This window comes from Aythya ferina (assembly GCF_964211825.1).
Source record: "Aythya ferina genome assembly, chromosome: 12".
Classification (NCBI taxonomy): domain Eukaryota; kingdom Metazoa; phylum Chordata; class Aves; order Anseriformes; family Anatidae; genus Aythya; species Aythya ferina.
The window spans coordinates 11,388,280-11,400,058 of NC_140308.1; the positions used below are offsets into that span (position 1 = coordinate 11,388,280).

The 11,779-nt window shown below is 46.3% G+C and overlaps 1 protein-coding gene across 1 annotated transcript; it reads left to right on the forward strand.

Moving 5' to 3' along the window:
• The first annotated feature begins 1,565 nt into the window (after positions 1 to 1,565).
• Positions 1,566 to 6,766, forward strand: GINS3 (GINS complex subunit 3). Its single transcript, XM_084533626.1, has 3 exons — positions 1,566 to 1,879; positions 2,065 to 2,298; positions 5,210 to 6,766. The coding sequence occupies exons 1-3, from the start codon at positions 1,700 to 1,702 to the stop codon at positions 5,438 to 5,440; spliced, it is 645 nt and encodes a 214-aa protein (XP_084389752.1). The 5' UTR covers positions 1,566 to 1,699; the 3' UTR covers positions 5,441 to 6,766.
• The last annotated feature ends 5,013 nt before the right edge of the window (positions 6,767 to 11,779 follow it).

Consider the following 11,779-nt stretch of genomic DNA (forward strand, 5'->3'; position numbering starts at 1 on the left):
CATCAGCTGACTCTCTCACAGAGACACATGGTGTCATGACACGTCTCAGCAACTGTACAGATATCACAGGTTTCGGTTTTAACCATCACAGCTGAAGCTTACTTCTGTAGTATTTTGCTTTGTTATTCCTCAGGTTTTGGAATTTGCCTTCCCCTCCTGCCTCTTTTATCTCCTCTACTGCTTTCTCTCAACTGTTTTCCTTTCTTCTTCTTACACACTTTCACTCCATTCCTTACTCTGGTTATTAAAGGGTTCTGTTATTCTTTGTGTCTGTAAAGGTTCAGTGTCAGATCTGTTAGTGTAGCCTCATGAGATGAAAAGTTTTGACTTCATAGAAATGCAGCAGGAGGCTGAAGTCTCCAGTTTATAAATCCACAAGTACAAAGAGGCTCGGTTATGACACAGGCCATTCCTTTTCTTCCAGGGAGGTTCTGAAATCTTATGTATGAAAATATAATATGGTTTGGGATGTTGGGCTGATACGATATATTATTATAATAAGATTCATTCACAAGCATTCAGGGATAACAACCTGCTTAGTAACTTCCTCAGGATGAGAAGACAAATGTTATAAAAAGGGGTGATATAATTTTGGTTGTCAAACACCCGTAATTCTTTAAATTCTCATAGAAGAACAAGTCTTCAACTGATTTTATGAGTGCGAACATCTTTTCCTTTGTGTTATCTTTCAAATTTGCTCAGTAACTTAGGCTCTCCAGGTCCCTGTGCCTTTACTATCACACACTACAGACTGAGATACAAAGAAACAATGATTTTCTTCTTTTGGCAGATGCCTGACTTCTGCAACCTATACAAACAGCAGGTTCTATATACATTATTCTTTCTTCTAGCTCACAGTGCAAGCTTTTATATTTAACGTAGCAATTTGTTCCCTAAACCTGATTGAACAGGGAATGTTTTTACTAATCCAATTTGGCAAATTATAATTTTATCAGAACTGCCCTTTAGAAAGAGCTTTTGGAAATTGCTCTGTAACTCACTTGGAATATGTGCAGAGATAGAACAGTTTGCTTTTCAAAGAGAAAGACTTCATCTCTCATTAAAGCCCAACAACATAGTAAAACAATTGAGGTTGCTGACTCTAATTTAGTTGGTTTTCTCTACTGTAGATAAAAACTCAGCACCATACAAGAAATGACCTTTATCAGTGAGCTTTATTTTCAGGACCATGCGCTGCCGTCAGGATTTAACACGCCTGAAAACGGGGAAAGGGACGTTCTAAAAGCAGCAGTGCGGGGGCATCGCGTTTACAAACACACGGGCACACATTTCTTCTGCTTTTTGGTCTCTGCTTCTTGTGCTCGTATAATAAACCAGCAGCATTTAGATTGCCACAAATCCCTCACACCGCAGCTCACAAAAAGCTGCCGTTTCTCTGTTGGCTTGCTTGTTTTTTACAGCACACACTGCTATGGTACATAAAGTGATGTGAGTGATGGAAGTACATCATTGAAAATTCCCAGTCTCTGTGGATTGTGATTTATTTTTTCTCACTAAAAGCTCAAATAGTACAAGATTCAATAAACTGCTACACGTTTGGTTCTGTGCCTCAGTCACTGCAGACGCCATTACGATCCTGAGGCGCCGGGGGCGGGCTCGGCCGCCGCCGCAGTGCGCATGCGCGGCTGTCCGGGGGGCGGCCGCTGCTTCCACGGCCCTGCCGCTCGCCCTGGCGGCCATGTCCGAGGCGTATTTCCCCGTGGGTCCCGGGCTGGGCCCGGAGGAGAACTTCTTGTCGCTGGACGACATCCTCATGTCGCAGGAGAAGCTGCCGGGCCGCGCCGAGAGCAGCCTGCCCCGCCTGGCCTTCGCGCTGGGCCAAGGTGCCGCCGGTGGCTCGGGAGACTCGATCCCGGAGGTGAGTCGGCGGCGGGGACTACAACTCCCGGCAGCCCCCGCGCGGGGTAGCCCATAGCGGGCGGTTGGCGGGGGGGGCGCGGGGCACGCTGGGAAGTGGAGGCGCGGGCGTCCTGCAGGTTTTAACTTTTTTTTTTTTTTTAATTTTTATTTATTTATTTTTCTGCCTTTTTCCCACTTGCGCAGGGCTCAAAGCTGGAAATACCGATGTGGCTGGCTAAAGGGCTGCACGACAGCAAGAGGAGGATAATTTCGGTGGAGCTGCCGAAGATCTACAAGGAAGCCTGGAGGACGGTGTTCAGCGCTGACGCCAACGTGGTGGATTTGCACAAAATGGGGCCCTACTACTACAGCTTCGGCTCCCAGCTCCTCAATTTTGACAACCCGGAGAACCCCGAGATAGCTCAGACTATCCTGCAGGCAAGTATTAGAACCGAATCTTGAAATTTGGCTTTATGTTTTTCCATCTCCTTGTTCCCAGCGGCTCAGCGGTCTCCCAGAAAAATACCATGTTTTAATCCAAATGACTTATAAATCGGCTAGGGATTCCTAAATCTTGTTGTAGGACCTTTGTAGGCAGCTACGCAGCTAGTGATGGCCTAGAAATTTCTAGGAGAAATTTCTTTACCAAAAGGGCTGTGTGGTGTTGGAACAGGCTGCCCAGGGAAGCGGTTGAGTCACCATCCTTGGAGGTCTTCAAGAAACGTGCAGATGTAGAACTTAGCAGCATGGTTCAGTGGTGGACTCCAGTACCAGGTTAAAGGTTGGACTAGGTGATATTGGAGGTTGTCTCCAATTGGAGTGGTTCTGTGGTTGCAGTGATGGCAGTGCAAGCCCCAGGTGTTCATCCAGGTGTGGAATTTTAGCTTGGAGTTTCCACACTGTAAATGTGTTTTTTCAGAAAATCCTGTAAATCAGGCCTAGTGAACATGCAATTTTAATTCTGCCTTGTGGCAAGGGTACAAATTAAATAATTTGCCTTCTATTGTTTTTATTTGTTCTAAACTGTTTTTGAAACTCTCTAATGATAAGACTTCACACTGTCCTGGGCAATTGTTCCAGTGCCTCACTGTCCTAGTCTTAGGAGGTTTCCTAAACTAAACTACACTAAATCTATTCCACAGCAATACAAGCTCTGTTCTGTTTGTCTCACACAAAGTAAATGCTGAGGACAGATGATTCTTTCCCTTCCTGCATCAGGCTATTATGTATTTGAACACTAGTTTACTTCAAACTGGGATAAACAGTCCCCAATTCATTTGATACCTCATTGTGGGTCTTGCTTCCTGACCTCGGATCTGTGCACTGCTGGTGTTTTTCCAGCTGATCTGCTTCTGCTTTGACATGCTGTGTCCGGAACAGCACACGCTCTGCTGCTCAGGACCTGCCTTGTGCTCTTGAAAACAAAAAGATTACTCTGTGGGTTTTCTAGACCATGATGATCAAACACTCATTGTGTCACAGCATACCCATTTTTCTTAATAGTGTGACATTGACACGAGTTTGGTTTGCAGTCCACAGTGAGATGGTACGGACTGCATATCCAGACAATCGTTGCTGATGCTGCATTCATACAGTTCTCCTTTCTGCTTTAATGTAGACCCTTGCATTAATCCCAGCTGTATTATATCCTGTTTTCAGACCATGTTTCTGTTCTGTCAGGATCACTTGTGAATTACTGTTCTGCCCCACAATGTGCTTGCAGTCATCCCTCCTATTCCTACATGTTGCTTGCTAATCTAATCGATATACATTAATGAGCTCATTAATGAAATTGTTAAATACTGCTTGGTTCCAGTTAGATCCCAGAAGAACTCCACTCAGTATGTTCTTTCTTCCTGACAGGAACTCTGAACAATTGTCTTTACCAGCCACCTTGGGGCAGTTTAGCTAACTCTTACAAGAATGCCCCCTGACTGGCATCCTGCCACAACAGGAAACTAACCCAGTCTGCCCAACTCTCTTGGCAAATCCATGCTGGCCGTTACACTTCTCTTTATTTTCTTGCAGAGTTTTATGCATTTTATTTATTTGTTCCAGTATGTTTCCAGGAATTGATGCTGATGAATTTATAATTCCTTGGCTCATCCTTCCTTCCTCCTTATCTCCCCTTTCTCCTTTAAAAAATAGATAACATCTTTGTGTGTTTCCGGACTTTTGCAAACTCTTCTCTGAGCATTTACTCTCACCCTGAGCTTTTAAAGGTAACCACTAACAGCTCTGAGCTTCCTTCAGCCAGCTCTCTTAAGTAGTCTGGGATGATTGTTGTTGGCTTTTCTTCCTCTCTCTTCCTTCCTTTCTTTCTATAAAAGCTGGTGCACAGATGCTTTCAAACACTGCTGCTTACTGGGAGTGGTCCATCAAAGGCTTGCTTTCTGCACTGAGGAGGTGACCACACCTTTCCTCATCTTTTCTCTTGCTTCTAATGTACATCTTAGCAAAAGACAGAGTTTAGTTTGGTATGATTTCACTCTGTTAAAAGTAAACAAGAGGGGAGTTGTGCTGTTGGATGTTAAAAAAGAGGAGGGAAAAAACAAACAAACAAAAAAAAAAAACACCAAAAAACCCTCCCCCAAATATTCAAGAACTAGCAGTAGAACATGTGAAAGAGCTATTTGGTGCTTACAAAGCCAAAGTGAGAGTTACAGAATAAATGTGTTTCTAAAACCTGCTACTGAAATACAGAAGTACAGTTTTCAAAGAGTTTTGACTTTTTTTTTTCCTCCTTCCTCCTTATATTTTGTGTATAAAATCTTTAAATCTATTTGGGTGTAAAATCTTTAAATATGTCTTTCTGCTTTTTAAAATACCATTTATTAGAGATTTGAGGTTTTCTGTGTGTGTGTGTGCGTTTAGTGTTTTTCCAGCATGCTGAACGTGTTTCAGTGACTTTAGCATAACTTCTGGTCCATTCACAAGCTGCAGCTGGTAAGTTCCTACAACAGCTGCCACGGCGTGAGATCCATTCCACCTGCACTAGTCAGAAGAGATTGTAATTGTGTTATACCCTGTGGACTGCGCACGCCTGTCACTAGAGAGCAGCCAAAACTGAGCCCATTTCAATTCCCACCCAGGGTATCAGATATTTCCTACACGAGCTGGGAGAGCAAATGGTTTATCTTCACACCCCAGGTTAACAGGTGCTGCGTGCAAACAGGCTGCAGCTGGCAGACCCCTCGCCAGCTGCAGGCAGATGGGAAGAGCTTCCAGCTGCAGGCAGATGGGAAGAGCTTCCAGCTTCGGCTTCCCTGTCTTGAAAGCTCACACCGCTAGAATTTGATCTGAAGGAGCCTCTGCTTTACCTGTCAGTAATTCTGCTTTTCTTCTTTAGACATTTATTAGCCGTTTTCGTCGTATCATGGACTCCTCTCAGAACGCATACAACGAAGACACATCGATGCTGGTGGCTCGGCTGGATGAACTAGAGCGAGCCTTGTTTCGAGCTGGCCAGAAAGGGCTGAATGACTTCCAGTGCTGGGAAAAGGGACAAGCTTCACAAATCACAGTTTCCAGTCTGGTCCAGAATTATGGGAAAAGGAAGTTTACGGATATGGATGGTTGAAACCCTGAAGAACATGCAGCTGCAGTGAGAGACACTGAGAGGTTTACAGTCTGTCTGTCACAGAAAAGGAACATGAGTCAGCTTTGGGAAAGGACGGACTCCTTGTCCATTAATGGGAATTCTTCTCTCTAATGTCTTTGTATTAGTCTAGTGTGAGTTTGAAAGGCAGACAGCAAGAATATAAAAAATAGATTGCATCACATCACCTGATAGCTTTACAGCTTACTCATACCACTCCTGAGGATTTGCAGCTCTAGTGTTTAAGAGGCTGAAAGGATATGAGATGATTTTCTAAAAGGGTAATTGATATTTAGTATTCTTTATCCTCCAAATTGATATTTACAGTGTCAGATCTGTTTGGAAAAACGTGTAATTCTGTGTATTTCTTCCTTCCCATTCCATCCTCCTAGGAACATGTTTCCAGCTTTCCCATTCTTTGTAGAGCCCCAGTGATGCAAAAAGCACATAGTACAAACCACGTGGAGTTTTTCCCATGTCCTGTACATTGAGTTCTAACAGGTGCTCTCCATGAGGCAGGGATTCTTATCGCTGGGTTTTGTACACAGTGCCTCAGAGAACAGAGTGCTCAGAGCACTGTTACCCACCCAGCAAGGGCAGTGGCCGTGCAGTTCTCATGATGCCTTGTTCTCTCTCTCCCTTTCAGAGCGAGTGAGTTGAGTTTCCTTATTTCTGGTCTGTCTGTAAAATGAGCCTAGTAAATGTCATTGCTGCAAGTAGGAGCAACTGCAGTTGGCACTTGCTAAACAGCCTGGTGGTTACCATCCTGCGTGCGTGTCCTCAAATCTCACATGAAGTCACATTTTTATGGGTGCTTCTGAGCATTTCTAGAAGGTGGCCTTTGGAGGAACCAGATCATACTGGTACAGAGTGCTCCCTGCTCCGGGAATTGCTGGGAGGTGGCAGCAATCTGACACAAAACCTTCAGGATTTGATGTGCCAAGTCTTGCAGGAGTTGTTTCTGTACTTGTAAATGTGCCTGGATATCAGATATTTCAAACTGGAGATCTCAAACACAGTGTGTGGTCATCCTGTGGGCCAGAGGAGTGAGAGCTCTGCCTGTGGAGGCTGCAAGAGGAGATGTGGAGCTTCACAAGCACCTGGGCACCTGCCTGAGCAGCGCAAGGCTGGCTGTCCTGCTGCAGGAGGCTGACTGGAACCTGTGCCTGACAGAGTACATCAAATATGGGCAAGACTGTTGCTGCACTTAATGGCACGTAGTAGCCTGGGCATTTTATTGTATCACTTGTGTTATTTTCTACTTCTGGATTATTATGCTGAATAAATATTTTTATACATTTTTCTTCATGTAACGTGTCCACTGTTAACTGTCCTGCAGCACTAAAACAAGTCACAGATAGGGAAGCGCAGGTCTGTGCAAAATGGTGGCCATGAGGGACATTGCAGTTCTGCTCGTATCATTCCTCTTTTTTAGGTAAGGTGGTTGGGAGCTGTATTCGGGCAGTCAGGCAGGAACAGAAGTTGTTACTCACTAACAAGGGCGTTAGGAGTTTGTTCAAGTCTTGACAAGGACACTGCCAGCCTGATACAAGCTATTGATTTTGCAAATCTACGTTTTTATGAAACAGGAGGTGGATGGAGGTGATTCCGTGTTACCTCAACTCCGCAGCAGAGCAGCGGGCAGCAGGTAGGGGTTGGCTGTCCCTGTGTTCACACCCTGCTGCTCCAAGTGTTGTAGCACAGGCTTCAAGTGATGTGTCAAAGCCCCAGTCAGTGCTTCAGCTGCAAGGGAAGCAAGTTCAACTCCATCTGTGATGAAAAGTATTCAAGATTCAGAAAGATTATTTTAAGAAGATGATGCCTTTGAGATTTAGTTGGTTTATACCCCCAATGAGTTCCTCGGTTTCTGGACTGGTTTTGGTAACTATCCAGACTCATTCTCCTGCATTTGTAAGAGCGTTTTTCTTTGTTCTTGCTGGGAACAAAATCCAAGCAGATGGTTTACACTTGCCAATGTTTTGTGCAGCCAGTTTCAGAGTGGGGAGAAAAAAACCCTTTTCCTTGAAGTGGTCCTTAATGCCACTGGCTTTTTGTAAGTAGGCAATGTTACTTTTAGTAACCCCAAGTGGTTGGTAACAAACACCATAAGATTCTTTAAAAGAAAGTATCTCATTTTTAAATATCATTAAAAATATATATGATTTTAAATTGCCATATTTCATTAGTAGATCTGATGTTCTGTTTTTTGTTTGTTTTAATTATTTTCTTACTTGCTGGAGTGCTTTATTCTGTCTGGAAATACTTTGTTGTAACTCTAGACACCCACTGCTTCTGAAAAGTCTTCAGCAAAACTAACAAAAGACTGCTCTGTAATTTTATGAACACAAACTGTCCTTTGTGATTGCACAGCAGCAAGCTATGTTAGAGGAATTTAAACTTCTGTATTATCAGAATGGAACAATAAATCCCCATTACAGAGCCATACAAATGAGGTATGAAAAGAACTTCTAAGTGTCATTGCTTCCCATGTCCCTCAGGAACTGCAAGGCTACTGAAGTTTATCACAAAACAGACCACAGACAAATTTTACAGTATTGCCACAGTGGTTTTCATTGCTATTTAAACAGGTGACATTTGGGATGCTGGCTGTGGGGTGTTCCCATAAGAATGTTTCATTGGGTTTTGGTGACTGTTTCCAAAGACCTGTGACCGGCCATGGATCAGTCCTTTCCCAAGGTGAGGGTCAGTCCTGCCTGACCCATCCCAGGGGGAGGTTTGGCCAGCCAGGCCCTCAGAAGCTGCCTCTGCTGCCCAGCCGGCAGCCTTCCCGGGCAATCTGTGCCAGTGCTGGGCTGTGAGCCTGGTGAACAGAGGGAGCTCTGTGTGCGCTGACACTGCGCAGTACCGGGGCACTCGAGCTTCCCCAACTCCTGTTGGAATGGTCACTGAAGCTGAAAAGCTTTCTTCACTGAAGTTTCACATGAACTCTCAGCTGCTTTTATTTCTCTCCTCCGTGTACTCTTTCAAGCAGGTGACACAGCCATGGATGTTTGATGCCCAGCTAAAAGAAAAAAGAGCTTTGCAACTGGGCGTGTGCAAACTTTCTCACCTATCCAAATTGTTTCATAAAATGTTCACTTTTCTTCTTTGGCTCCCTTTGCCACGATATCTCAATTTGTCCTTTGGCTTCAATTTATTTTTAGTTGGTGGAAAGAATCTGTTGATTGCGTCAGCCAGCACAGAAGCTATAGGTGTAGTCGTTCAGCCCAAGAGCATCCAGAAGTGGCAGTAAGAAATGTTTCGAGAACGGGCACACTTTAACACCACATACTGTTTTTATCAGGGAGACAGTGGCACCAAGCTGAGTTAAGAGCGTGAGCCTTTTTGATTTTGATCGGTGATTTTCTGGCCATTTTTGGTGACCAGCGTTTATAAGAGCTTTCAATCAAAATTTTAATTGAACCGCTTGCTAAACAGAGGGTGATGTAATCCAGCAAAGGGACAATGGTGAATGCTTTCTTCACACAGAGCTGCTTCTGTCCCCAGACGTGCTTTTTATGAAAACACATTGTCTGGTAGCACATCATATGGCTCAGGAAGTCGTGGCTTCATTTAAAAGTCCAGCTATCTATCTAGCACTGCCTCCCTGCCTGGCAGTGGGTGACTCAGAACTGCTCTGTGCCTCAGTTTCCTTGTCTGACAAATGAAGATAACGTTCCCTTATTGGAGTGTGTTTTCTCATCTGCCAGCCAGATTTTCACAGCTCTGCAGTGTGTGCCAGAGCTCAGATGGTTGCGTGATAAGTGCTTGACAGAGCTAAAAGATTCCCCTTTTCAGAAACCACCCTCTTTTCCTTGCTCAGTCGACTAAAGCCCTACTGCTAAGCTTCTTCAGAGCTGCCACATACCTGATTAAATGTAAGGTAAGTCCTTTTCCTGCTCTCCAGCCTTCTCTCCTACCTAAGGAGCCAGTTGGCCCTGCAGGCGGGTGGCCAAACTGAGCCTGTGTTTCTGCTCTGGTGCCGGATTGCTCCAACTCAGAACGACTTCTACCAGAGTCGATGGCAGCCTGATCACGAAACGCTGAGCTGAGCTGTCAGGGGGACGTCGCACGAACTGGAGGAAGGATGACAGGCTGCTGTGACTGCATCGTGCCACACGAGCGAGGAATGAGCCGCAGCTTACGGCTGATGGTTTGGCTTTGCAGGACTGGCTTTGGGAGCTGATCTCCAGTGGATATAGCATGTTTTTTTTCCCCGTTGTTTCATGCTGACCACGCAATGTGATTCAAGTCTGATTCTGCTTTTGAAAGAAGCTGTGCCAGTTTGGGTTTATCATGCCCTCTGTACCCATGTGCACAAATCATTTAATTTCTTCAGAACTAAGATGCTTCCACAACGAATCAGGGCAATGAAACTGGAAGGTTCACGCTTGTGTTCTTTGCTCAAGCAATGTTAATTCAGCCTGTGTTGGGTATGTGGTCGGGTTGAAGCTTTATGTGTGGTTGGTGTTATCCTGCTTCACAGACACCAGCACAGCTGAAGTGTGCATTTGGGGTTTTCCCAGGAGCTGCTGGGGGAGTTTGGACAAACGACCATGAGGAGGCCGTGGCCTGGCAGGGCCTGTGTGCACTGCTCGTCAGCAACCAGGAGAGGGGGCACCGAGCTTAAGGCATTATTTTTATGGGAGTCCTACCAAAACAGCTCCTTTCAGTGAAGGGAGTGAGAACCCTATTGACATTCTTGGCCTTGCAGGCCAAACCAGGTGTCCGAGTGACTTGCTGTTGCCCCTGCAAGGCAAAACCACGTCAGGTGAGGCTCAAACGGAGTTGGGGTTGCACCACCTCGTCCTCTGTTTGAGCATGCAACGAGCACGGACAGCGAGGTTGGCGCAGGATTGCCATGGAAGGAAGGAGGTGGTGAGAAAGCTGCCAAGAAAGAGCTACAAACAGAGGAGGAGACGGACAGGCACTTGGCTGTGCCACCCGAGTCAATTTGAGGTGTGCTGGATGGTACCTGAGCGGGCGCAGGGCTCTGTGCGGGCAGGGCAGGGCAGCGTGGTGCCTCCTTGTTCAGAGGGGTCCTTCTGCCCTCCACCAGCGTGTCAGGGTGTGACAGCAGGGTGCTCAGACCCTCAAACCACGAGGCTCCTTCCAGGCCGTGCATCGTTGTGTGCTTTGTGGGGGACCCGTGGAGGGGCCTGGGGACGTGTGAGGAGCAGGCAGCAGCTACAGAGGGACCTCAGGGACTGGAAGAGAGCCCAGAGGGAGCTTGAGAGAAGGATGGGGATGAGAGGGAAGAAGACAGTGAGGACTCTTGGAAGGCTGTTGTGGAAAATTACAAGGGGCAGCACAGCCCCAGAAAGCCAAGGCATTTGTTCTGGTTTTCGAAACACTTCATTAATGTCATTGACAATACCAGCAGGTTCCTGAGATTAGCACGCTGCTATTTTTGAAGAGTTATTTCTAATGGCAGGCTGCCGAGCAGTGCCACTGGCCTTCGCAATCTTTCTATCTGGCCTGGCAGGACACGCTGTGGTCTTTCGCCTCTCGTTAGCCTCTGTGAAACCGAACAGCCCCAGCTCCTCACAGAGCACCCTGCGGCTGGAGGAAACGTGCTTCCTGCAGGATTTCTCACCCCATGCCAAGGCAGAAACCACTTGTGGACAGAAATCACATTTTTTCTAGATAAGACTCAGGATGTGCAGGGTTTGGGGCGCAAGGAGCGTGTCCCAGCCACAGATGCCTTTTGCAGGGCGCAGTGCACGCTGCCTGGCCTCTCTGTCTGGCCAGGCCAGGTCTTGCTGCGTTAATTGCAAGCCCAGTTTCATGCTGGTGGAGGAGATGACAAACGTGGCTGTCTCAGTGCACCTTCCTGGGCTCCAGCAGCACATCCTGCATTTGCAGAGAAGCAGCCAGCGTTCCTTGGGGGGAGGTAAAGATCCTCTGCTCAGCGTTGGCTCAGCCCTCTTGGAAAAACAGGCCCCGTGTGCCCCAGGTCCAACCCCTTTAATACCGGTGTTGTGATAGCAGAGCTATGCTCGAGCTGTGGGACTCAAACACGCCGTGTTCTGCCCTTGCCCCCTGTTCCAGGCTCAGGTTCTCTTTGACAAATGCATTAAAAGCATTTCGCTTTTTATTAGTCTGTGACACAGAGGGGGGACCCCAAGGGTGAGGATTGCCTTAAAGCTTGGAACCTGCCTTCTGTTCATGCCGGGATCATGTAGGATCATAACAAATAGCTTCGGTGTAAGAACTCCCAGTTTGCCTGCAGATGAGTTTGAGAAACTGCGGCCCTGAAGACCATCCCAGGGTAAACCCTGCCAGATTGCTCAGAGCCTAGAAACAGTCTGTGTTAAGGGG